General features: G+C 35.1%; 4 protein-coding genes across 11 annotated transcripts; 3 read left to right on the top strand and 1 right to left on the bottom strand.

Annotated features, from left to right (window-relative positions):
• Positions 1–869: 869 nt before the first annotated feature.
• LOC111797305 (CBL-interacting serine/threonine-protein kinase 5) lies at positions 870–2,658 on the top strand. The gene has a single exon (XM_087125077.1). The coding sequence runs from the start codon at positions 1,209–1,211 to the stop codon at positions 2,538–2,540; it is 1,332 nt and encodes a 443-aa protein (XP_086981203.1). The 5' UTR covers positions 870–1,208; the 3' UTR covers positions 2,541–2,658.
• A 3,877-nt stretch (positions 2,659–6,535) lies between these two features.
• LOC111797242 (putative WRKY transcription factor 40) lies at positions 6,536–8,670 on the top strand. The gene is made up of 5 exons (XM_023680199.2): positions 6,536–6,694; positions 6,766–6,834; positions 7,112–7,465; positions 7,943–8,059; positions 8,162–8,670. The coding sequence occupies exons 1-5, from the start codon at positions 6,614–6,616 to the stop codon at positions 8,528–8,530; spliced, it is 990 nt and encodes a 329-aa protein (XP_023535967.2). The 5' UTR covers positions 6,536–6,613; the 3' UTR covers positions 8,531–8,670.
• Positions 8,671–10,548: 1,878 nt separating this feature from the next.
• LOC111797345 (formin-like protein 18) lies at positions 10,549–19,256 on the bottom strand. 8 transcript variants are annotated; one of them, XM_023680327.2, is made up of 17 exons: positions 18,653–19,252; positions 17,631–18,331; positions 16,937–17,158; positions 15,003–16,852; positions 14,795–14,924; positions 14,389–14,460; positions 14,146–14,244; positions 13,932–13,973; positions 13,275–13,355; positions 13,132–13,182; positions 12,953–13,034; positions 12,434–12,528; positions 11,810–11,881; positions 11,606–11,722; positions 11,415–11,483; positions 11,265–11,331; positions 10,549–11,180 (listed from the first exon to the last, which is right to left on the bottom strand). In XM_023680327.2, the coding sequence occupies exons 1-17, from the start codon at positions 18,723–18,725 to the stop codon at positions 11,008–11,010; spliced, it is 3,996 nt and encodes a 1,331-aa protein (XP_023536095.2). In that variant the 5' UTR covers positions 18,726–19,252; the 3' UTR covers positions 10,549–11,007. The 8 variants fall into 8 exon arrangements, 4 of the variants coding, with proteins under 4 accessions (XP_023536095.2, XP_086981016.1, XP_086981015.1 ...); XR_015421483.1 differs by lacking the exons at positions 10,549–11,180; positions 11,265–11,331; positions 11,415–11,483; positions 11,606–11,722 and having other exon boundaries at positions 11,810–11,903; positions 12,953–13,029; positions 18,653–19,256; XR_015421482.1 differs by lacking the exons at positions 10,549–11,180; positions 11,265–11,331; positions 11,415–11,483; positions 11,606–11,722 and having other exon boundaries at positions 12,953–13,029; positions 18,653–19,256.
• Positions 19,257–24,969: 5,713 nt separating this feature from the next.
• On the top strand, positions 24,970–27,202 carry LOC111797067 (eukaryotic translation initiation factor 5A-4). The gene is made up of 5 exons (XM_023679958.2): positions 24,970–25,197; positions 25,935–26,057; positions 26,143–26,199; positions 26,575–26,649; positions 26,840–27,202. Exons 1-5 carry the CDS (start codon positions 25,075–25,077, stop codon positions 26,942–26,944), a joined length of 483 nt encoding a protein of 160 aa, XP_023535726.1. The 5' UTR covers positions 24,970–25,074; the 3' UTR covers positions 26,945–27,202.
• Positions 27,203–27,425: the final 223 nt, after the last annotated feature.

The following is a 27,425-nucleotide window of genomic DNA, read 5'->3' as shown; positions in this document are numbered from 1 at the left end:
TTTTTTATTTCCCCTTTGAGTTGATTTCGAAATTATATGGTAAACTTTATTTAAATTATTCAATCACAAAACCAACAAATTAATTATAATAAAAAAAACTTATCAAATATATTAAATTCTAAGATACCCACAATTATATTTTTATTTAATAACGTAAATCTATTGTTCATTATAGTCAATTGCGAGCTAAGTTAGGAGTATGACTCTCACGGGTGTTTTAGACAGCTTTTAAACTTTCTTTTAGATTTTGTTTAGTATCAATATAGTGTTTAAGAAATCTTAAAACGCTATTATAAGGACTAACCCGTCACAATCAACCAATTTTTTATATAAAAATAAATTAAATGATAATTTAAATTAATAGATGACAATTAAATAATGTTTGTATAATAAATATATTGGTTAATGGTTGCTAGACATCATTGCTAGCAGCCAAATTACAAAGGGTTGATTAAACCAAACTTCCAAAAAAATAAAAATAAAAAAGAGATTAGTTAGGGGAAAAGCCAAGTGGGCAAAGATATTTGATGGTTTATAATTATATTATAAAAATATTAATTTTAGGTTAATATTCACATTTTTTTAAATAAATAAATTTATACACATACAATTTATTTTTAATTATAAAATTTAAAAAATGTCGTTAATAATATTTTTTATAAATAAAAATTTTTAAATTTTAACACTTTTATATATATTTATAAAATTATTTAGTTTATTAAATACTAAATTAAAATTTTAATTTAATAGGTATTTTTTAAATTTTAGAGAGGGACTTATTTTAAGAATTTAAGATTATTTATATTTTTGTCCTATTATAATACAGGTAGTGTATATGCCTACTTTTGGGGCTCATGGGCTTCTCCTCCATGTACAAAAACCACGGTAAGGAATCCTTTCTGTGTGCTCAAGAACCAGGAATCGCGGCGGTTCCCAGTTTTTACCTATTTCTCTCTTCTTCAGTCAACTATCTCTCCCAGTTTCAAGCCTTGATTCTTATAATTTCACACACCATCTCTAGATTTCCCCGATGGAATCCGTCGGAATCGGTATCTACGCTGTCCTTTCCTCGATTCCGTCGCTGTATTTTTCCACGATTGTAAGTGAATTTCTGATCTAGATTTGGAATTGGCCTTGATTCAAATTTGTGTGTGTGTGTTTGTGTGTGTGTGTGTGTGTGTGTGTGTGTTTGGGGATTCTCTGTTTTAATGGAGGAGAGGCATGTTCTGTTTGGTAAATATGAGATTGGGAGGTTGCTTGGGAAGGGCACTTTTGCTAAGGTCTATTATGGAAAAGAATTGGAGTCTGGAGAAAGTGTAGCGATTAAGGTTTTAAACAAGGATCAGGTCAAGAAGGAAGGGATGATGGAGCAGATCAAGCGCGAGATCTCCGTTATGCGTCTTGTTCGTCATCCAAACATTGTTGAGTTGAAGGAAGTAATGGCGACGAAGACGAAGATCTTCTTCGTTATGGATTATGTTCGCGGTGGTGAGCTTTTTGCCAAAGTTGCAAGAGGAAGACTCAAGGAAGATGTGGCTCGGAAGTATTTCCAGCAGTTAATCAGTGCCGTCGATTACTGTCATAGTCGTGGAGTTTCTCACCGCGATTTGAAGCCGGAGAATCTTTTGCTGGATGAGAACGAAGATCTCAAGATCTCCGACTTTGGACTCTCCGCTCTACCGGAACAGCTTCGGAACGATGGTCTTCTCCACACGCAGTGCGGGACTCCGGCCTACGTCGCACCGGAAGTACTAAGAAGAAAGGGCTACGATGGAGCCAAAGCCGATATCTGGTCTTGCGGTGTGATTTTGTATGTTTTGTTAGCAGGATTTCTTCCATTTCAGGATGAGAACATCATGACTATGTATAAGAAGGTTTTCAAAGCCGAATTCGAATGTCCGCCATGGTTCTCCGCTGAAGCGAAGCGTTTGATTTCAAAAATCCTCGTCGTAGATCCAGAAAGACGAATCACAATCGGAGCAATCACGCGAGTTCCTTGGTTCCGCAAAGATTTCTCGAGATCGCTCTCGTTCACGATGAAAGAATTGGTCACCGCGAAAACAGAGGATTCCGATTCCGAGAGTCCAAAACTATCGACGCCAAAATTCTTCAATGCGTTCGAGTTCATATCGACGATGTCATCGGGATTCGATCTATCGAGCTTATTCGAAAACAAAAGGAAGACGGGATCCATATTCACATCGAGATGCTCAGTGTCGACGATCATGGAGAAAATCGAGACGGTGGCGAAGAGACTGAGCTTCAAGGTCTCGGAAGTGAAAGACTTCAAGCTCCGGCTGCAAGGTCCAGGGGAGGGGCGAAAAGGAAAGCTATCTGTGACGGCGGAGGTGTTCGAAATAGCGCCGGAAGTTGCCATAGTGGAATTTTCAAAGTCGGCCGGGGATACTCTGGAATATTCGAAGTTCTGTGAAGAAGACGTTCGGCCGGCGTTGAAGGACATCGTTTGGACGTGGCAAGGTGATTGTGTCCCTACCGGTGACGGACGTCACGGCCAACTTGACGGCGACGGCTTTTTGTGAAAAAAGGGAGATAGATGGTGACAGCGTGTGTGAAGATTGGTTTCTGTTACAAGTTTTAACTGCTTTTTCTTAAACACAAATAGCCTTTTGGAGGGAAAAGAGTGCTTTTTTGCTGCGAGTTTTTGTGAATACTAACTTTACCAAATACAATTATAAAAACAACATCTAAACAGTAACAAAATTTAAAATACAAATACCAAAATTATATTTTAATTAAATATGATATGGGTGATTTTGTACTACACAGTTAATTGGCTACTTGAATTTCAATTATCATTCACTGAAAATTTGATGGACTTCGACGTTATACTCGGCCCAAATTGAATTCGTGTTCGGCCCATTTATTACTCGGCCCATATTGAATTCGTTTGTTCGGCCCATTTTCACTGTCAGGCCTAGGGGCCCAAAACCAGATTCGAAGCAAGTTGCAAATATTTAAATATATATATTTTTTTTTAAAATCAAAACTTCCATCATAATTTATTTGAAATTATTAAATTATTATATATATATATATATAACTGGCAGGTTCAAATATATCACTAATATTTTTAATAAGTGATTTTGAAATTTAACATATATTTTAATAAAGTTTCCGAAGGCAACATTCTTCCTTTTTTTATTCCTTTTGATACACAAAATAATAGCAATCACTTAATTATTGCATGCCAGCACATTAATATTTTAGAATATGATTCTTTTTAAGAAAACATTAGTGGACGATAATATTAAACTGCTGACGTGTGAGCCATTTTTTTCTCAATAAATAAATAATCTTCAATTTGAGTTGAAATTCATTGTAATAATATCTTTTATTCATTTAAAAAAAAACTAATTTAATATTTGAAATTGAAGTTTATCACATTAGTGAAAGGATTTATCAGTTTAAAATTTGATTTTTATGATTTTTGTAATTAAATAAAACAAATTCATATGATTTTTGGAAAGGTAGATCTGGAACTGAATTTATCACAGTTGTCTAAAACTAAATTCAAAACTATTATAATTTAGAATAAATGCAATCACAGTTTTCTCGATTATAAAAATATTTATTTCTAAAATAATTTAATTAAAGAAAAAAAAAAAAAGCAACAGCATATGATTCTGATTCAGAAGAAAAAATTGTAATAATAATAATAAAAAAAAAGGTATAAGATAGAATGAAAAAGAATATGAACTAAATATCAAATCGTCATTCTTACTGAGTTTGACTAAAAAAATTGAGGAGAGAGAAAGAAATTTGAATTTTTTTTCTAATTTTCCACTTTTTTTTTTTTTTTTTTTTTTTTTTTTTTTTTTTTTTTCAATTCGGTCCAACTTAAAATATTATTTATCTCATTTATTTTATTTATAAATATTTTCAAAATTTAAGTTATATATTTTTACAGCTTAAAATTAAATTATTTTTATTATTTTTCCAATAAATTGAATCCATTTTCTTTAAATGTGAAAACATGATGGAGGAGTAAGCCATTCTTTAATATAATATATTTTGGAGGTGCAAATAATTTCATAAAAAATATATAATAAATTATTATTATTATTATTATTATTATTATTATTATATATAAATATAATTTCTATATAATGATTTTATTTTATAATTGGCGTGAATCGTTTTAAATCATACAAATTGGTTAAAATATTAGTTACTTTTTTAAAAAAATGAATCTAAAATTTATTAATAATAATTATTAAAATTAATAAACGATTTATAAGTTCAAAACTAATTTTTTAATTAAAATTTTAAAATAAATATACACAATTTAAAATCAATCCAAAATTCATAATTATCCACAAAGTGTACATGTAAACTTTTTCGAAGTATTAAAAATTAAATATGTTAAATATATATATTTTTTTGTTTAAATTGGGACCTCGACAAATCGAATCGAGCATATTGGTGCAAAACGAAAAACTAAGAACCAAATCGTTATAAAAAAAAAAATACTTCAATAGTCAATAAAATTTGGTGAAATTTTAATATATTCCACTTTTTGAAAGACGTAAAGATGCTTTTAAGTATTTTAACCATTAGGTTAAGATTAGTATCGTTTTCAAATTTAAACTTTACATTTCTTGTATTTTTCTCACAAACTATCCGACCGAGAATTTCTTTCTCTATACCTTTTTTTTTTTCGGGAAAATATTATCTCTATAAAGTTTGTTAAGATATGTCTGAATATAAAATACGAAAAAGTATTTTTTTTTAGGAATAAAACAAGCAGTTTTCTAAACAAAGAATCATATTCGTCATCAAATCAAAATTAAGGTTATTATTATTCTTGATTATCGTCAACTTTAAGGTTATTATTTAATAAATATTATAATAATAATAATTTATATTCACGTAATATCGTCGTGAATTATTGATATTATAATTAAAATTGGAGCATTTAAAAAAAATTATTCTCTCATGCATGAAAGAATTAATTTTTCTAACTTTTATTTAATAAAGGTTAGACATGACAAAAGTAGTATAACATTAAAGGTAAAGGGACCATACATTTTGAAATATATCCTTAATTTCTTTAAGTACTACGCCATAAAAAAGACATTCTTCAATAGTAATCGTATAAATATTTCAATAAATCTACTCGTACTCTTTTTTATTTTTACGAAAATTTCAAAAATCATCCTACTTTATCTTTTGAAAAAGCAAAAAGAGTTCGATAAATGACACCGATATGTGGTCCATTGCCAACCACAAACCAACCATGGAGCTAAAAAATGACGTGTTTGGCTAATCTTTTGAAAAAAACATAAATTTGAAAACAAGTTTAGTCCCTAAATATTGAGGTTTGTGTCGGTTTGATTCATGAACTTTAAAAAAAAAATGTTTAATAAAATTTTAAGCTTTTGAAGTTTATGTCTATTTGGATATGTCTGAAGTTTAAAAAATGTCTGTGTGATGTCTGATGTAACAACCCAGATCCACCGCTAGCAGATATTGTCCTTTTAATGTCTGTGTGATGTACGATGTAACAACCCAGATCCACCGCCAGCAGATATTGTCCTTTTTGGGTTTTCCCTTTAAATGTCTTGTGTGATGTTCGATGTAACAACCCAGATCCACCGCTAGTAGATATTGTCCTTTTTGGGCTTTAAAACGCGTATGCTAGGGGAAGGTTTCCACACCATTATAAATTGTGGTTTGTTCTCCTCCCCAACCAGGGTGGGACATCACAATTCACCCCCTTTGGGACCCCAACGTCCTCGCTGACACTCTTTCCTTCCTCCAATCGATGTGGGATCGCCCCCAAACTCCACCCCCCTTTGGGGTCCAGTGTCAGGCTTTAATATCATTTGTAACGGCCCAGATCCATTGCCAGCAGATATTGTCCTCTTTGGGCTTTCCCTTTCGGGTTTTCCTTCAAGGCTTTAAAACGCATCTGTTAGGAGAAGGTTTCCACACCGTTATATATGGTGGTTTGTTTTCCTCCCCAACCAATGTGGGACATCACATCCGAATAGATGGAATTTATAGATAAAATGATCATAACGAGAAATACTTACATAACGAGGTTGAGCAGAACCTGTCCCAGTAGGATGTGGTTCGGGGGACGAACCATGTTAAAATCTCTCGAGGTTTAAAAAATATTTTTTCAAAATTAGAGAGAAAACTTTATTTTTATAAATTTATTGAAAAACAAATATTAAATTTGAAAATGTGAAACTACAAGAAGCGAAGTGATAAGAAATCAAACTTTCTCCTTCCCATTCAAAACAAAATGAGCAGAAAAGTAATTTCATTTTCAAAAGCGCGTGGGACCCTTACACACTCAAGTCAACCATTCCACTCCACTTTCAAAGTCAACGCAACCACAAAACAAATTTATTTATTTATTTTTAAAAAAGAATGTAATGTTTTATGAATGAATGTTGGACCAATAAAAGAATTCCAAAACCGAATTCCAGAAAAATGGGACCCTCTTCTGCAAATTTACCTTTTTTATTTTTTATTTTTATTTAATTTATTTAATTTTTTTTTTTTACCTCTTCTCTTTATATATAACTCTTTTTTCTATAATCACTCAGTTTTGTGCAAAATCCTTCTTATTTTTGTTGTAAAAATGGATATTTTCTTGGATCTTAACATGGATCCTTCTTCTTCTTATGCTAATTCCGCCATGGATGACCCTCTTCATCCTTCTGTGAGTTCCTTTTGCTCTCTCTTTTTTGGCTATTTTCATGGTGATTTCTGATCTATTATGTTTTGAAGCAGAAAAAACACAAGTTTGAAGAAGAAATGTATTGGGATAAAGAACATCTCTCATTGAGCTTGGCAAACAAGGTGAACCCCATGACCCATTACCTTAATTTTGTGTGTTTTTTTTTAACTACCGAGCTCGTGGTTCAAATCACTCTACAAATGGTTCCCGATTTGAGCGAACCCCATGAGCCATCGAGCTTAGTTTATTGGGTACAATCTTACTTTTTTTTAAAAAAGTAATGAGCGACTGTATGAATGATTTCCAATTTGAGCATAGGTCAAAAGTTCAAATTTTGAAGATGTTAGGGTTTCGTGTAAGGGTACGTGAATAACCCGAGTAGTTTTGTGGATTGTGAAGGCGCAGGGAAGTGATTCGAGTCGGAGATTGGAAGAAGAGTTGGATAGGAAAATGGTGGAGAATGGGAAGCTAAGTCAGATGTTGAGAATAATGTATGAGAAATACATTAATCTTCAGAAGCAAGTGATGTGTTTGGTGAGCCATCAAAAGCAGAGCTCAGAAATGGAAGCTCTAATTTCTTCAAGGAAGAGAGAAGAAGAAGAAGAAGAAGAAGAAGAAGAAGAAGACGAAGAAGAAGGGATTTGCAGCACAAGAGATGAAGATTTCAACAGGTGGCTTAAGAGGCCAAGACTCAATGGAAACCCTAAGGTTTCTAAGGTTTTTGTGCACAAAGATGCATCTGATCCAAGCTTGGTAAGTTTCTTAGCCCTACAAAACCCTAGCTAGCTAGGTTTTAGGCGTAACTAATTAGGGTTTCGGTTCGGGTTCGATAACCCGAGACTCATATCTGAATACTAAAAGAGAGAGAGACTCGTCTTGCGTATTGGATTGAGTACAGGGTTGATGCTTCTGACCGAACCACGGTTTGTTTCACCCAACTTGGTTTTGTTGTTCCCTTTCATAAATTTGTCCATAAGGTGACTTTTTAAAGCTCGGATTTAGCCGTTTAATTTGTTGAATTTGGGTAGGGAGACCTATAAAGATTAACACTGAATTCAATATGAAATAGCTCAACTAGCTCAACTATAATTGACATATACTTCATTTTATGAGGTCAGAGATTCAAATCCCTGTTCCCGTTCAATGATTAAAATTAATTTTGGAGTCGTGATTTGAGCTAGAGGGTTTGATTTAGAAACCCTAATTGGTATGAATTTTTTTATGAAAAAGGTGGTGAAAGATGGGTATCAATGGAGGAAGTATGGCCAAAAGGTCACAAGAGACAATCCTTCTCCAAGAGCTTACTTCAAGTGTTCCTCTGCACCAAATTGTCCAGTAAAAAAGAAGGTAAATTTTGTTTATAATTTTGAGAACAGTAAATAACAAAGTAAAAAATGGAAAATAATGTTTTAAAAATTACTGTGTTTTTTTTTTTTTTACTGTGTTTAGGTGCAAAGAAGTTTGGAAGATCCAGCAATTTTGGTGGCCACTTACGAAGGAGAACACAACCATGCCAGCCATTTTCAAACTGAGCTTTCTTTAAGGTCCATCAATGGCGGGAAAGGCAGCGCAGTCCCGGTCTTAGCCACGATCAAGCCGTCGTGCGCCACCGTGACCCTCGACTTGATTCATGAAGATGGGCTGTTTAAGAGTCCTAAGGATTACGCGTCGTCGGAGTCGGCGGTGTCGACGGAGGCAGCGGTTTGGCAGGAGTTTTTAGTACAACAAATGGCTTCTTCTTTGAAGAAGGATCCTGAATTTGCTGGGATTGTTGCTGGTGCCATTTCCGACAAGGTTTTGGGAAACCAAACAAACTGAGAATAAACCTTAAAACCTTCAAATGCTAAAGGCTTTGTGTTCTATTTTTGCTTTCTTTTGTGAATATTTGTTTGTTTGGATTATGTGTTGATTATCAATTTTGTTTTGTCAAAAAAGAAATTAACAAGCCATTTTATTAATTATATAATCTATAAATAACACATAAATTAGAGTGTGTCTCTAGGATATATATATATATATATATATATCGTAAAAAATGTTATTAATTTCGTGCATTTTTTTTTAATTTTTCTTAACCAAACATTTGAATTCTTTGATCAAATTTCTTTTAGTTATCAAAATCTGACTTCATTTTATGAAAACACCGTAGAAAATGAGATGAATACGACTCTCCATAATAATATGATATTGTTCACTTTGAGCATATTATCTCATGTCTTTGTTTTGGGCTTCCCAAAATATCTCATACTAATGGAGTTAGTATTCCTCACTCACTTATAAACACATGATCATTCCTTAAATTAGCTATGGACTTTCGTTGTCCAAGAATTTTCATCAAGACCAAGTTCATGTTTTTTTTTTTTTTTTTTTGTGAAAATTAATGTTTAGCAAAGAAATAACGTTAAAAAAAAAAAACCTATAATTTGAGATAGAGAAACCTAAATCATAATTTTATCAATTTGGTCCAATTTGATATCTAATTCTTTTTTTTTTTTGGATTTTTAAAATTTCAATTGGTCCCTCGCAATCATGCTAAGTCTTTATTAAATTCGTTACACGTTTTCTAATATTAGGTGACAATAGGCCGCTATTTTCTCTTTGATGGAATGTATCGGTTGAATTTATTAATATCTATAACTACTTAAAAAATGAAGAAAATAAGAACGGTTTAAAGTAGGTAAGAAACACCTAAACATAGCTCGACATTTCGAGACGTGACATCTTCAAACAAAAAGTCAAAAGTTCAAATTCCCACTTTTACATATTATATTTAAAAATAAAAAATTTAACCATAGAGACCAAATCGAGAATTAATTTTTTTAAAAAAAAATATATATATTAGCCGTATACTCGAGGCTGAACAAAATGATAAAATTGTGTATCCCTCGACTAAATAAGTTAAAAGTTCGAATTTCTCGATCCTCGACCTAAGAAGACAAGTATGGAAAGGGGGAGGGAATGGGAACAAAATCGTCCGCAAAAGTTGACTGAAGAGGACAAGAGTTGAAGAAGATAACACTTAACTTGTCGTGCGTGAAAAGGAGTTGGAGTTTGTAAATTGATGGATTAATAATTGTTTGAATTCCAATGCCCATTGACTTCAAATTTCTTTGTTTCTCATCTTTTTGTTCTTTCTATTATTAGTCTTAGAAGCCCATCATTTTTTCCATAAAAAACTTCCCTATCAGACATTTATATCCTCTTTTATAATGCATAAAGAATGTGAATTTAGTCTAATACCGACTTAATAAAGGAAAAAATTCATAGGTTCACCTGGTTTATATCTCGTAGTACTTCCAATCTATTTTTTAAGCCCATCTCGAACATGATGCAGTATGTACTCGTGACCCATTTTTCAAGCCCATCTTGAACAAATGATTAATTAGGATTGGTCTTATGATGAAACAATTCGGGTGTCAAATCTAGTCTTGTGAGTCGAAATAGAAACACATGTGCAATTCCATCTCCAACCGAGGCCACTCGAACCTTATGAGTTGAAATAGAAAACACGTGCAATCCTATCTCCAACTGAGACCACTCGACTGATCTCATTCACTTTCGAATTTGTGTTCTTTTATCTTAAAGTCATTCTCCATTCCAATTTTGAATAGCAAACATATGCCAATTCTACCTAGAAATCTCTGAAGGTGAGCAATCAAGTCCCCTTTTTCGGTAGATGAAAGACCAAAAACAAAAGTTCGAGGTAGAGGACCAATTAGACACTTGACGGAGGAAACTAGAAACGTGGATTAGATCGCAAATCTTCAAACTCAAAAGGCATTTTTATGTTATTTCAAGAAAGAATGAAAGATGATAACAAAGTAATGAGGAAAGAATTGCAGGGTAATGAATGTGTTAAATGGAACATGAACAAACTACTATTACATACAATATATTTTACAGCCACAGCTCTAATCTAACCAAGTCCTATTTGAGTGCTTCTGCGCCCCAACACTCTACCATCCTATCAGTAACTCAGTTACACAAACATGACAGCAACACAATGGCTGATGAGTTCCAGATCCCTGTAATTATTTCTTCTTTTGTTAACAAATTATACACGTTTGGTAGCCGACTTGCTGCTTCTTAGTTTCATCCGACACCCGCTACTTATTCTACATCCTGTGCCACTGAAACGTTCTTCAATCCAATATGAGCGACGTTGACGTTGACGTTGGCATTATTCGATTGCGCATGATGGGTTATGGGTTACTTTGATCACAGTGTATGTAGAATAACTTAGTATGTTGCAGACATGTTTGTTAGGACACTCCGGATCGTTCGATGTCGCTACGCTAGGTTGGTGTCTGCATGAAGAATCGTGACTCCTTTTTCGGGGTACTGACCTTTAACTTATCCTTTTCTGCAGCTTCCTTCTGTGCTTTCTTCTTTTCATAATCAAGCTGCTTACAGTTTTCTTCATGCGCTCGCACGAACATCCTCACGAAATTGAACAGTGTAGAAACAACTGATTCCAAACAAAGTTGTTCGACGAATAGTAAGTTCTATTTCTCGATCGGGACAATATAGCTCAGAGGGTAATAGCAAATACCTTGCTCGAAAGGGCAACGTGCTGGATCTTCGCCGAAATAAAGAGCGAGTGCATCAGCATTTCTACCCTGAAAATGTCCAAAGTTAAGAGAATTTATAATGCTGCTTTCAAGATATAAATCAAAAACAGAGGAAAGAGCATCATACATACCACATTAGAATAAAGAAAGGCAAGAGACCTCACTTCGGCCTCAGCATGAGAAAGGAAGTTTTTTAAAGTCTGAGTATATCAAAGTAAACAATATGATATCAGCAAGAGGAGAAGCAACTAAAACTCTTAATTTGAAGCCCTTCTTGAGCAAACTATTATAGAACTGTCCTTCATTAACGGCTAGAATTTACCTGACAAAAATTTTCTGAAACGTGCCCGTCGTTCTCGGAATTAGCTAATTCCTGAACGACCTTCTCCAGCCCTTTGCTTATGGCTTGCATTTCCTCTGCCAAATATTTCAGTTGTATCTGCATGATTACTAAACGATTAACTTCAAAACAACACTGGAAATTGGTCAGAACTACACAGGAACGAAAGAATTGAAGAAACAATACCTTTGTAGAAGCTTCCAAACTCACAAGGTCCTTTGGAAAATCTAAAAGTTCTGGCAGCTTTTCAGCAAGCACCTGTGCTCAATCACGTAGATATCTTACAAAACAACATTTGCACGTATAAAACACGACATCGAAGTTCAATCCTCATCAACATAAACAACATTTCTTCAATTCAGCAAGTTCACTTCACCAGCCATTTAGATATATATATATATATATATATATATATATATATATATATTTTCCTATGAGCGTGCTAAATGCTACCTTTATAAAGATCCGATAGTCGGATTACGACTAATCTTTGTCACTATATTAGAACCCTTCCCTGGTTCATGCTCAGGGAAGGGTTCGTGCATTGTCATTTTTACGATTTACGTTGAAACTTCCTCACCCTGCAGAATCGTCAAGAAGAAAACAATGTATGTGGACTACACAAATAGCATCGACAATAGAAAATCATTTGTACTAAGTGCGGTGAGACGGGAGCGTGCTTCACTGGAAGAGAAAAAGGGTCTTGCTGAAATACAATTCAAAGAAGACTGCAACACTCTGAGTGCAAGCCTAAGAAATTATTTGACAAGCAAAATAAGAAATGTATTGAACAGAACAGGAGAAGTCTACCTTACATAGATAATGCATGAGAGTCATCTTATTGTTCCTCGCTCGTGTATCAGTGAGTTTGAGGAGACTATCAAGCCGAAATCCAATCGCCGAACCTACATGAAAAATGGCAAGAACCCATAAGAGCAGCACACTTGAAGTCTTGGTAATACCCTTCAAAAGTTGTAATAACAAAGCAGAAACTAAAGACATTGTTACAGCACGAATAAAAATATTGTCAGAATCAGTAAACACTAACGCTTGTTAGAAATATAATTCTTCATCGTTACAGCATGAATTTATTTACTTCTTTATAAACATCTTTAAGGCTTAAAGAAGTGACTTTATAAGTCAAGAGTTTTATCTAGAACAATTTATTAAAAAATCAATATTAAATTCATAAAAGATTATTACAAGTTAAAATAGCTTAAGATTTAAAAGAAGTTGAAATTCAAAAATATAAATTATGAAAGTGGTGTAAGAACATGTGTAACTAGTACTAATCTGAGATGCATATATGAAAGGGAAAAAGACTCTCACCTCTAGCCGTCCCGTGGTTCAAAGCGTTACCCAACGAAAGGATAGTTTGCATTACCCTTTTCAACTTTACCGAACTTCTGATCTGACGAACACATAGAGAAAGGGTTTAAAATGTGAAAACGTCCAAATTAATAAAAATATGCGCCAAAATTAAGAAAATTCAGATTAATATGACTTGCCTCATCAGATGTCGAATTGATAGTGTTCAGATTATTTCTAAGGTCAGAGGCCTAGAAAGTGAAAATAGTGAAATTGGTGACAAGTAGTATAAAAATGGAAAGAGGAAAAAGGAATGGAATAATTAAATGGATTGTCGCCTCACCTGCAAATGGAATTGTATCTTGAAAGAAAAAACCCTTAGCTTGGACTCTACTCGTGGGACTTTCATCAATTCTAAAAAGAACTGTTGGGGGAAAAGAGAGAAGCAGGTTAACCTTTTTTTGTGGCAAACAAAATCTCAATAACTAACATAAGAAACTAAACATATAATGGAAGGGTTGATGGAACAGCCCAAGCCCAAGCCCACCGTTAGTAGATATTGCTCGCTTTGGCCCATTACGTATCGCTGTCAGCGTCACGGTTTTAAAACGGATCTACTAGGAAGAGGTTTCTACACCCTTATAAGGAATGATTTGTTCCACCCTCCAACCGATATAGGACCTCACAATCCCACCCTCTTGGGGGCCTAACGTCCTCGCTGGCACACCGCCTGGTGCCTGGCTTTTATACCATTTGTAACAACCCAAGCTCATCGCTAGCAAATATTGTTTGCTTTGGCCCATTACATATCACTGTCAGCCTCACGATTTTAAAACACGTCTACTAGGGAGAGGTTTCCATACCCTTATAAGGAATGCTTCGTTCCCCTCTCCAACCGATGTGGGATCTCACAGTTGAATTGATGATAAGTTGACTATGAGATTAAAAAAAACAAAAGCTGGAAGGGAAGAGAGAGAGAGAGAGAAAGGTATTAACACACCTGTTCACATTTTCCCAAGTTCTCCTTATCCCCACTGTACCCCTGAATGTAAGCAGCAAAAAAATTCAATGTCAGAAAAGGGGCAAGAAAAATTTCCAACAAAATTCAGGTAGAGATCAAAGCAGACCACAAAGAATTAGTGCAAACTACAAGAAAATACAATATGATTCAGACCACTGAATTTAGTCACTTGCACAGAAGGAAATAAGTACACCTTAAGTAATTCCATTTCTTCCTTTGTTGGACAAAACTTGATTAGGTTCTCAACCTGATCCACATCTAATGCCGACTCATCCAATGCAAGTACTGAACACTGAAAATGGTAATACCAAAACAAATAATCAGGAACTTTGTAATGCATTATGATTTTGACGACGTGATTAAGATGTTTACTGTCTTGTTCATCTATTGTTCAAAACCCTCGTTTTTTTGGCTTCGAGAAAGATGAATAACTCACCATCATATCGGGCAAAGGAATCTTAACTTTAGAGAGCATAATTTCGCAATTATATGCCCGTCGAAGTTCAATCTGCCAGAACAAGTGAAAACATGAAACATAAGTAGCTTTCAATGGAAATATTTAAAGATGTATAAAGGTCAGTGTGTTAGCCACAATTTTCATATTATAACTACCAATGAGATATCCAATGACGGGTAGATGTAATTATATTCGTACAAACTTAGAAAAGAATGCATGCTATGCACTAGTTGATACCTAAACGTAGGATAGTTCATATATATTTTTCACTTAGAGAATCAATGAATGGGATTGAACTCCTTAGACGCCTAAAATTATGTCAAAACTGGCTTGAATCTTCAATCAAAAGAAATAAACGTGATAATAAGTTTAATTCTTTGTTTACCAATTGAACTTTCTCTGATTTCGGCCCTGAGGCTGGGCGATTTGAATTTCCACCCAAACCTCCAGATTTTGAATTTGGTGCAGCTGCAGAGAAAAGACTTTCAAGTTCGGACATGTCAAACTCCGGAGCTCTATCACAAGTAGATTAACTAAATTAAAAAGAGGAAGCTTATAATATATAAGAGACAACTAAAATATATGATATGTACTTGGAAGCTTCATCACTTTTTTGTGTCTCTGCCCACAAGCTTCCTTGCATGGCCCTCGTTAATTTTAACCAGTGATAAGGCTTCAAATTGGACCTTTTAGGTTGAGACTGGTTTTTGGAGTTCAAACGTCCAATGCATCGTGCCTTTGCACTGAATAGACCACTGGAAGGTGGTCCAGGAATAGAAGGTATGTTGCTGTTATTAGTGCCAACGTGAGACTGTGAGGAAGTACCATTGACATTTGAAAGTTTATTACCGTTGAAACCTGGGGGAGGGGGTGCAGGTGGAGCAAGTGTTGCAGACTCCTTCATTGAAAAACCTGGAGGAGGTGGAGCAGGTGGAGCTGACGTTACAGCACCTGAACATAAGGTGGATCCAGAATTTGCAAAAGGTGGTGGAGGAGGAGGAGGGGGGGCAGAGACATTTGGTGCAAGACTAGGAGGGGGTGGCGGGGGTGGCACTGAAGATAGAGTACTAGGACTTGAAGAAGAATGAGATGGGAGAGGTGGGGGAGGTGGAGCGCTAGGTACAACCGTTGAGTTCCTAACTACCGTGGCAGAATCTTGTGGTGCAAGACTAGGAGGAGGTGTGATAGTAGAATCACAAGTAGGTGTTGAACTCAAAAAAGATGGAGGCAAGGGTGGGGCGAGAGGTGGAGATCGGGGATCATGCATGACTGTGATTATAGAGTCCTTCAATGAAGGAGGTGGAGGTGGGGGTCGGGGCACTGATGTTGGCGAGACAACACTAGCACCCAAGTTAGGGGTACAACATGGAGGAGGAGGAGGAGGGAAGGGAAGGGTAGAGGCACTCGTCAAGTTCTTCGTAGAGGATAACAGTACTGTCGTAGAAGGAGGTTGTGGTGCGGATGGGGAAAATGAACCATTCGTTCTACTAGTACATAGAGATGTTACTAAAGCCGAAGGTGAGGGATGAATGGGAACAGAAAATGATTCCTTAGAAGAGGATCTTGAAGGTTCACTCTCATTGAAAGAGGGTGGGGACTCCCGACGAAAAGAGGTAGGTGTTGGTTGAGATGAAGAAGGTGACAATTGACTTCTCCCCCGTGGAGCGGTTTGAGGAGGTTGAGGATGTGAAAATTTTAGAGGTTTCAAGGAACGTTGGTGAAGTGTCAACGGATCAGTAATGGTTGAAGTTGGCAAAATAGGAAGCTTACTAGGTTGAATATCTTTCAGGGAGTCTAGAGCACGCATACTCAACAGACCAGATGAAGGTGAAGACATTGTTGGTTGTAGGACTTCTTTACCACTAAATGTGGAATGATCATGTAATAAAGCTGTAATGCCAAGAGCTGAGGGTGCACTGTGATATCTTAATATTGCGCGAGGTGAACCTTGCACAGAACTAGGGAAGGAGTCTGGCGTCGACAATGGAGGTTCAGGTACTCGTTGGGTGATGATTTTAGACTGAACTGGTAGTTGGAGAGCAACCTGCAATTCTGGGGGTTCAATCTTTGATCTCGCTGAACTTGCAGCGTGGGATAGTTCAAAAGAAGGCTGATATTGATTTGTATGCATCTTCGATCGGGGACTTGTAACATCGTCTTCCGTTGTCTCTGATTCCATAGCTAGTTTATCAAGAGATAAGTCGAGCATCTCGGTTCTCTCTAAAGGGCTGGAACTAGCCAGTTTCTCTGTAAGAAAATTCGTAGCTGTTATTTTCTGGAGCATATTAAGAGCTGCATTAGCCTTTGGGCTTAGCCAGTCCTCAGTGCTAAAGATCTCTTGAACTCTAGCAAATGCTTCAATCGGAAGGCCATCTTTCTCCTCAATATTTGGCAATTCAATTGAAACAAGTGGTGCGGAAGCATCCATCTCTGAGAAAAGAATCTTCATCCAAACACAATTTATTTAGTCAAGAGAAGATAAACACAAGAAACAACTAATAATAAAAGAAGTAACAATTGAACATACCTCTGCTCTGAAATCCTTTGGAAATTGATCGTTTGCATGCCATACGATATCAATGTCGTCACGGTTAAGTATCAAAATATTTGACCTTATAAATGCTGTGTTAAACATAACTCGAAACATCATCTCCTCCCTTACCAGATCATTGTCCAAACTTATACATTCAAGAACAACATCACCTTGTATATGGCAATGGATATCAATTTTAAGTAGTTCACAATCTACCTGTAACAAAGTAAGAAGGAATTACAGAAACAGCCAGAACCTACAAACGGTCAGCAATATGCATCCAAAAATCAAGCGATCACCGCTAGTAGATATTGTCCTCTTTGGACTTTCCCTCAAGATTTTAAAATGCGTCTACTAGGGAGAGGTTTCTACACCCTTATAAGGAATGCTTCGTTCCCTTCTCCAACCAATGTGGGATCTCACACAGGCTTCCCGCCACAGACAAAACTATGAAAGTTTACTTGCATAGTAAAATACTATTCGTCTTCTCTTACATGGAACACATGACTAAAGAGAAAAACGTTTCGAGAAAGAACTACCGATCCGCAGAAATTAGTAAGTCTTGGCATTGAAAAACTCGATAAACAGAGAAAGCAATTCCCGAAAGAAAGTTTCAAAAAATATGGACAACCAAAAAGTGGGCAATATCCGCTCAATCCTCTATTTATAAGGGAAAAAAAGAGGTCACCTGCTTAAACTGACGAACAAGTTTACTCTTTTTGGGGGTTGAGAACAATACTTTGGAAGTTCGATCCGCCACCAAAAAGGGATCCTGTCCATATATCCTGAATATTGGGCGGCAACCACCCTCCCCATCCATATTAGGAATCAATCTAATAATAATGCAGTCTAGAGTGAGCGCCCTGTCGAGCGGAGGCCATTGTGAGCCCACATTTCTTCTTGATACATATTGAAGATACCTCAACTGTGAAGGCAATGGGTTAAGAGGTGACATCAACTGCAAAAGCTCCCGAGGCGCTTGCTTGTAAATCATGTCCAAAGTTTTCTGCTCCCCTGCGTATTGCTTCCTGTAAATCAGAAGAGCGGCCAACATGAAAGCCAAGACAGGCCACCCCCCTCTTTCACAATGCATCAAAAGTACATTTTGCTGCCCAAGTGAGAGCCAGCTTTCACTGGATCTTAAGAAGTGGTGGATCATCTCCATGGTGAGTAGAGGGCAGCCTTCATATTGTCTCGGATAATCCATGACGGTCATGTCATATACAGATAATATACTTGTAATGAGGCTATGACCCTCCCCTTCTCGAAAATTAAACACCATGAACGAAGCGTCGGTGAGACTCTCACGAAGCTTTCCTACAATGCCTCCAATATAGACCTTGTATTCATCCTCTTCCAATACCTCCGTCGTAAAGCAGCTATCGAAAACTGCACATACATTCACTTGTTCATCCTACTTCCCAATCATCTACAATCAAGCAACACTACACATGCATTTACAAGAAATGATTCATAACTTGGAAAAATTTTCATTCAATACTCACAATTTAACGCAGAAGTGTGTTGAATTTGCAGTATCTTTAAGGGGAAAAAAAGTGGAACATACACAACCTCATTCAATACTCAATGATTATAAAGGCCCACAAATACAGCAGCTATAGTGACTTTTAGCAACAAATTCTCATGTAGAATACCATAATGTTACTTGAAATTAAACTTCAATCAACAGTTAATCGAAGTAGGACATACCATAAACCCTTTCGGATATCTCTAACAGCCCGTCCGGTGGCTTCCGATAAAAGAACTTGCGAAATAGGGCCATTGTGATATTGTGGTTAAGATCCAAATGAGCACAAAACCGCGCTCCTACAAATCAAATCCACAATTAGAACAAGCATTAGGACGACACATTGCAGCTAATTTCACCCTCGCGGACCACCAAATCCCCGGCGAGGACGATCAATTGCAGAATCTCATGATTGTGTATGGCAGAGAGTGTAAATTCCGGAACCAAAATGGAAACGGATTTCTTTATTGGCCTTGAAGCGAACACTTTCTTTCGGTGAGGCCGTCGTTGCCGTCACGTTCACACTTGATATCTCAAGATTGACTTAGCTTTCAATCAATTCAAGCTTCCATGTCCGAAGAACACAAAAGAAAGAACCAGAAAGAAATTGAGAGAGAGAGAGAAAGTAGTGGAATATTCCAACAAATTTGGTTAACGAAGAAAAATTAGAATGACAGAGAAAACACTGTAAACAAAGAAAGAAATGGATATGGCGGTCGTTAATGGAGGATCTGAGGTTTGTCTCTATCTGTCTATCTCCTCTCTGTGACGCTTTCTCTAATTTTTTTTTTTTTTTTTTTAATTAGTAAATCAATGTTAGTTGTTAATTACGATGACGATGATGTTTAAAATTTTGTTTTTTTTTTCTTTAATTTCTATTTCCTTTTTGTTCTTTGCGTGAAATATTAAAAAACAAAATTATGGAAGTTAGATGAGATCTGTACCTGTTCAGCTTTTTACACGTGTGTTCCTCGGCCACATTTAAAATATTCGCTGTATTTTAATCAAATATATGAATTTAGTTATAACATTTTACTAATATTAGCAGCTTAAAAAAAAAAAAAAAAAAAAAAAAATATATATATATATATATATATATATATTTTTTTTTTTTTTTTAATTTTGTAACCATTTATAGCAATGTAATTCCAATTTTAAATTTTATATTAGAATTAATTATTCGTTTTCATTATGTAATGGTTTTAATTTTTGTAGTGTATTTAGTCTTTAATTATATTATTGTTATATGTAAATAGAAAATTATTAAATTTTAGTTTTTTTTTTTTTTTTTTTTTTTTTTTTTTTTTTTGTGATATAAACTAAAATGTTATAAAAGTTAAAAGTATATGTTAAAATTAAATACTTTGAATCTAACCTGTCTTTTAATCGAATTTAAAACGGCCAATCCATTAATTTTGCTTAAGAGAATGACAGACGAGATCTCATATCGGTTGAAGATGAGAGCTAAATATTTTTTAATAAGGATGTAAAAATCTCTCTCTAGTAGATGCGTTTTAAAACGCTGGAAATGCCTGATGAGGACAATATTTGCTAGCGGTGAGCTTGAGTGGTTACAAATGGTATCAGAGCTAGACACTGAGCTGTGTGCGGTGAGTTGTGAGACCCACATCGGTTGGAGAGATGAATGAATCCTTATGAACGGTGTGGAAACCTCTCCTTAATATAACACGGAACGAAGCCTAGTGTGTGGTGGATTGGGTGTGAGAGCCTCTGTCTAATATAACACATTTTAAAACTCGAACAAGTCAAAAAAGAACAATATCTGATATTTGTTACACTATATAATTTACTGGGATGTCAAACTAGGGTTTATGTTCGTATTAGAATAGTTGGAGTTGTGTAACGTAGCTTACACGTGTCTCTATTTATTGGAGTTGACTTAGGATTTATGATTGTTGTCTTCTTGTTCGACTCACGTAGCTCGAACGAACACATGCAATTAATTAAAATTAGGCTGGACCCTAAGATCCTAATACCCTTGGTCGTCCTCTTTTTTGAAATAATTGAGCGCCAATTCTCCATTATCAGACACGACGAAGTTATTGAAGATCTTAATCAAGCCTGGAGAAAACGAGGACGTCCGAAGTGATCGCATTCTCTCTTATGAAGTTCCTGCAACGGGACGGGCCGTCTCTTCTGAGTGGTTGATATTCTCTGAGTAGAAGACGAGGACGGCGATGGATTTGCCAGAGATTTTGGTTTGTCCGACACCGGAGAGCGCCTGCCGGCGAATTCGGTGGGAGCTTACCGAAGCGGAGGAGAGCGGAGGAGGAGGTTAAGAGAGGAAAGAAGACGGAGGTCCGATGATGTGTAGTAGGTGCTCGAGGATTGGAGTTGACGGCGGCGCTTCGTCATCTTCACCGGCGGAGATTTTAGGGCCAGGTGAGCGAGTATGATTGAATCGATTTCGAATTCGTAATGCTATTGTATATATCGATGTTTGGCTGCGTTGATTGAGAATATATTCAAAACGATTAGGAACTGAAGAAATGGTAATGTTCCAAGTCCGAATGGATTGTGCATAGCTACCTCTGAATCTGGCAATTCGTATGCAGTCTTTGAAATTTTCGAAATCCAACAATCTAAAATGTTCATAAAATTCATAAGATAGCAAACATTTCATTAAAATTCTTTCATAGCACTTAGTCCATTTGGATGGTTCAAATTGTTTAAATCATTTTTGTCTAAGCTAGCGAATGTCAGGAACAGATCGACGAACTCGAATCTGAGTTTGAGGCCGAGTTAGAACGTTTGCAGCTCCCCTTGGATGTTGAAAGTTCATCGGGACTCATAGAAAATCTAAGAATTAAGGTATGTATGAGAGAACATTCTAACATTTCTTGATTACTTTTTCTTTTCAAGTAGATTTGATTGGAAATAAGCTCAAACTTAAAACTTGAGGTGTATCGTTAACGATTTTCTTATGCCTTGGTTTGATCTGCTTGTTTTTTACTATTTTAGAATTCTCGTTATCTTTGAGACCATGTCACTTGATTTTGTGAGATTTCACATCGGTTGGAAAGTAGAACGAAACCTCTACTTAGCAAACGCAGTTTAAAACCGTCAAGCTGATAGTGATACGTATCGAGTCAAAGCGGATAAACTATATGCTAACAGTGAACTTAAAATGTTACAATTTCTGGACTTTTTTCTATATAACTTCAGTGATACCGCTCAATTTCCTATAAAGATGTACATGATATGGTTTGACTATGGTAGTTCGTGATGTGATCACTCATCCTACTTAAAAGTGAAAAAATGGTGGATGGTTTTATTACCCCGCATTGGTATCTTTAATTTCATGGAGTACAATTCTATTGGCCCAAGCTCAAGCCCGTAGCCAGTAGATTTTTTTTTTTTTTTTCAAAGTTTTAAAACGAGTTTGTTACGGAGAGGTTTCCACACTCTTTACTAGAAAGGAATGCTTCGTTCTCCTCTCTAATCGACGTGGGATCTCACAATCTACTTTCCTTGGTAGCCCAGCGTTCTCGCTGGTACACCGCTCAGTGTCTAGCTCTGATACTATTTATAACAGCTCAAGCCCATTATTAGTAGATATTGTCCACTTTCTCATATTTATTTCGAGACGTTTTACATACTATGTGTAATGGGAATGGTGCATTCTGTTGTCCGTTTTGACTCATATTGTCGCCAGTCTTACGATTTTAACACCCGTCTATTACGGAGAAGTTTCCACATCCTTATAAGAAATATTTTGTTTTCCTCTCTAACCGATTCAGGATCTTACAATCCACTCCTCTTGAGTGTCCAATGTCCTCATTGGCACACCATTCGGTGTCTGTCTCTGATACCATTTATAACAGTAAAATTCTATTACTACTACATATTGTCAATTTTAGCTCGTTATATATCGCCGTCAGCCATACGGTTTTAACATGTGTCTACAAAGAGAGGTTTCCACATCACTATAAAGAATATTTCGTTCTCCTCTCCAACCGATATGAACACATAGAAATCAACATTGAGAAAATTTTGTGTTATATATCACGTGTTCATGCCCTTCTGTTTTTTCCTTACTCGTGGACTTGTAAATTTGCATACGACATGTCTCGACAAGAGAGAAATCAATATTATTCAAATAGAAACGATTACTATAGGAGTTGGAACATATAATATTGTTGCAGCTTTGGATTATGTTGATTTAACCCTAAAATGTGAGGTTGGAATGATGATGAACAGGGATATGGACATGCCGAAAGCAGGGGTGTAGGTTACTTTATTTTGAAGATGCGCACCGAAGACCATGAGAGGGTGGAAAGAATTGTCAATTCAAAAATCACAACCGACCATGCAATCAGATTCCTTCTTATCTTAATCAGGTACTGTCCCATTGCAAATTCTCTTGCTCAAATTTTGCCAAAATCCCCCTCAAGTCTCAAATATTTGGAATTTTGCCAAAATGCTTGCAAATATGCCAAAGTTCGAGTCTTAGGGCCTCCTTTTAAAACTTCTTTTTACTTTTTCTTTAGATTCCATTTAATCCCTTTAAAAACCTTAATTAATTGCTTTTTTAAAAAAACAAAATTCCATATTTGATTTTTTTAAATTTAATTTATAAACACTCCCTCTACTTATTAATTTATTTATATTTATTATCTATGTTTTAAGAGGATTTTTACAACAAAAAAAAAAAAAAAAAAAAAAAAAAAAAAACCCAAAATCTGAAAACTAAACAATTATATATATATAGTTTAACTACAAAATTAAATATTAGTAGGATAAGATGAAAACAGTGCAAAATTTATAAATAATAATAATAAATGGGAAAATTTGAAAATGGTTGCTTTTTTTCATATTTGATTTTAAAAAATATATATAATTTAAATGAGAATCACGTTATTTTTTTATTTATATGAAGTATTTATGCGTAAAAATTACGCATAACGACTTTAAAGTAAAATTTGAATGAACGGTCTATTTGGTTGATTCCCTTGGATAAACTTCTTTCTATTAAATTTAATTTAACTATAACTTAATTATTTATGAAATATCAATTATCTCCTATAACATGCAGAAAATAATAATAATTACTATAAAATGTAAATATGGTAACACAATGTTTAGAGGGCTAACCAATTAATAAAATAAACTAACAACCGTCCAATCACATAAAAAGAAAATTTAAAAATTAAATATTTTTCAAAATTGGCCTTTTGAATGATTCTGTCAATTTCTTTATAATATTTAAAAAAAAGTCGGATCCCATTCATTAATGGTAAGACTCAAAAGAGAGGTTGACGTCCACAAATTAAATTTGTATATATAATATATTGTCAAAAATAAAATATAAAAAGGCAAAAAGCATCGCAAAGTATCTTATCGTTTAAAAAATAAAAAATCCCCATTAAAAAATATATATATATATATAAATAAGAGATAAAAAGTTCACAGATTTATGGAATATATTTATTTTCGTGAAAATGGGTTATTTTAATTACTAAAAAATAATTGCTTGGTAGGGTTCATTCATAAAAAGATATACAAGATTTAAAAAAAAAAAATTAAAAAATTAAAATAAAGGATTCAAAAAGGAGGGAGCAAAATCATTCCCCACTGATCACGCTTTGATAACATTTTTGTTTATTTTATTTATTTATTTATGATATTTTATTTTATTTTTTATTTATGATCGTTTCCAATCACCATACAAATAAATTTTTAAAAGCTGTTTTTTGTAAATTTTGTAAATTTGGCTATTTTTAAAACATGAATAAAAAATAGATAATAAAACAAATAAAATTTTAAAATATGTTTATCTCTTAATTACGTTGCATGATGAAATGTTACCTCCCATTTATTAGAAAACGATAATTTTATTAAAAAAATAAAAGTGGTTTTATTATCCACTCGATTATAGGTTAAATTTTTCACGGCGTGACATAATCAAACAATTAGGTGAATTTCGACTATCATTTTTATTAATAATTAAACCCTAACTCTATCTAACTATGCTTGGTTTATAATTTTAATGATAGCTTTGAAATTAAACGATTTGGTTCAATTTTTTAAAATATTTATAGATTAAATAAAAGTTTAATTAAATGTAACCGCATCATAATTTGACTTTAAAAGATAATCGAACGGTTGGAGATATTTAATATAAACGGTTAAGATTAAAGTGTAGAGATTATTATACTTGAAAGCTAAGTGATAGGTAATGTAACATTTAATAAATAAATAATAATAATAAATTAATTGATTAAAAAGAAAAGAAAAACTGATAGGTCATTTGACAGATAAGGAAGCATCTAAATAAAAATATATTTAAAAAATGTTGAGGATAATCTGACCGTCAAAAGGTATAACAAAAGAAGCGACGGCTGAGATCGTTTTCGCACAGAAATTGGGGAAAAAAGGAATTACCAAAATTGTTTAGGGGGCTCGCGTCAGAAACCCTAATTGGTACATACGTGTCCACTTGAAACGGGATGCTATAAATTGGCCTCGTCCTCTTGACTCGTACGCTCCTCCTTCCTCTCGTTTTCCTTCTGCTTCCACCGAATCGCACTGTTTGACACAGAAGAAGAAGCTCGGAAGCTGCAGAAGAACTAAATCTTCAGCCATGTCGGACGAGGAGCACCACTTCGAATCCAAGGCCGACGCCGGAGCCTCCAAGACCTACCCACAACAGGCCGGAACCATCCGGAAGAACGGTTACATCGTCATCAAGAACCGTCCATGCAAGGTGATTTGTTTTTTTTGTCTCTTGCCTTAGTGTGTTTGTTGCGATGGTTTGATTTTCTCGTTTTTTAATCGTTGGATGTTGTTTTGTGTGGTTGGATTTGTGATGTTTAGGGTTGAGTTTTGTATGGGGCGTTTAGATCTTTGGTTGATTTGAGAGTTTTATTTTGCCCGATTACTGATTGTACTGATTTCCGTGTGATTTATTGCGTATGATTGAGTGTTAGATTAGGAAGAATTCATGAATCTGATGTTGAAATTACCATTGTCGATTATACCGACAATATTTGTTCGGAGTTTCGAGGTTTTTTTTTTTAACTATGACTTCGAAGAGTCTCTTGATGGTTGGGTTTCGTTTGGTCAACGTTCAACAGTGTGCTATTTTCTCCTCCAACCTTTCCTGAGAGGACGCTGGTGTTAACAGTTGTTTCCAGTGTAGTTGTAATTGAATCTTGATTTTATCTGGAGAACATAATTTTATCGGTATCATATTTACCATTTGGGTATTTTCTCTTCACTAACCACGTGGCGCGCTTATTTTATTGGAAGTGTTCTTGCTTCCAATAATTCGTGTAAAAGTCTAACGAGGCTTCTAGAAGACTAATTGAATAATACTACTAAATTATAATTTTAGGCATTAAAGTGGATAAGCACGTAGTCTTCAAGCGTACTCTTTAAGCAATGTTTCTGTGGGTCCAAACCCACTTTTTGAAATTTTTTTTCTCTGGTTTGGTAATGCAGGTGGTTGAGGTTTCAACTTCTAAGACAGGCAAGCACGGCCATGCGAAGTGTCACTTTGTTGGAATTGACATCTTCACTGCCAAGAAGCTCGAAGATATTGTTCCATCATCCCACAATTGTGATGTAAGGACTCTATTTAGCTTGCGAATCATTGTGCTGTGTTTGATTTTACCATTTACACTAATGGCTTTTATTTCATGCTTTGCAGGTGCCTCATGTTAATCGTACTGATTATCAGCTGATTGATATCTCTGAGGATGGATTTGTGAGTAATTTGGTTATATGAGTTTGTTTGAATTAAATTGGTCTTGATGATTTCGATATACTTGTTTGTAGAGTTTAAATATGTTTGTATAGATACCTAGATTTTTTTTGGAAGTACACATGTTTCAGTTTGTTTTCGTAATCAATTCCAGAGGTGAATCTCTGTCAGATTGTCCTATCTACTTGCATAGATTTGTATGGGAAGGAGCCGGGCAATTGGTTAGTCACGGTCACGTGTTACTTCCAGACGGGGATTTGTGTGTGTGCTGGGGGGGTGCTGATTATTAACCATTGGAGGAAGCAATGGGTCATTCGTGTATTCTGCAGCGTGTAAAGCTGGTTTCGTTAATCGAATGATGGTTTTCTGTTGCTGCAGGTGAGTCTTTTAACTGACAATGGCAACACCAAGGATGACTTAAGGCTCCCAACTGATGACAGCCTGCTCTCTCAGGTAAATGCACAATCAGATTCGATATTGTGTAGACTTGAAATTTGACGTTAGTTAATCAAGCAGGCTTAATATTCTGTTCTTAAGAGATTTTTGAAGATATGGCCATATGGGTTTAATCTTAATGTTCTGTTTTTGTAATGATCTGACTTCCTAATGAATACAAACTGAATCTGTTGTTTGAAATTCACAGATTAAGGATGGTTTTGCTGAAGGAAAGGACCTTGTTGTGTCGGTGATGTCTGCCATGGGAGAGGAACAAATTTGTGCCCTGAAGGATATCGGCCCAAAGAATTAGCTGCTTTTTACACCAAGTTAAGTCGTCGTCGTCGTGTCAACTGCTTTTGTCGCCAAAATTCCTCGATTGAATCTTGAAATGATGGTATAATTAATTAGCAGAGACTTTGTATCTGTTAACTCTTCTTCCCCACCTCACCTTCTGGCCCTGGATGTATGGTTGGTTCGTGCATCGTCACTGTGTTTTATGTTGTGTTATTTTATGAGATTGGGTTTTTGGATGCTTACTTTGATAATCGAAGTGAATAATTTTTGCGAATGCAGTTTGGCTCTATAATGTGTTTGTTTGATCATTCCTGAAATTTTCACCTGTCAACTGTTAAATGGAGTTGCTGATTCACCCATTTTCCAAGCTTTGAAGACCGAAAAGAAGTTCCTTTTACCCTTGTAATTTTGTTTTTACTTGTTAAACGAGCCTATTTTTACCGCTGTTCCAACATTTTCTTTTGAAAGTTTAAAGTTTAATTGTTGTTAAAAAAATA

Source organism: Cucurbita pepo, chromosome 6 (genome assembly GCF_057944985.1).
Source record: "Cucurbita pepo subsp. pepo isolate OVF chromosome 6, ASM5794498v1, whole genome shotgun sequence".
Taxonomy (NCBI): Eukaryota; Viridiplantae; Streptophyta; class Magnoliopsida; order Cucurbitales; family Cucurbitaceae; genus Cucurbita; species Cucurbita pepo.
The sequence above is the reverse complement of the archived record's forward strand: the minus strand, read 5'-3'. Positions and strand labels throughout refer to the sequence as shown.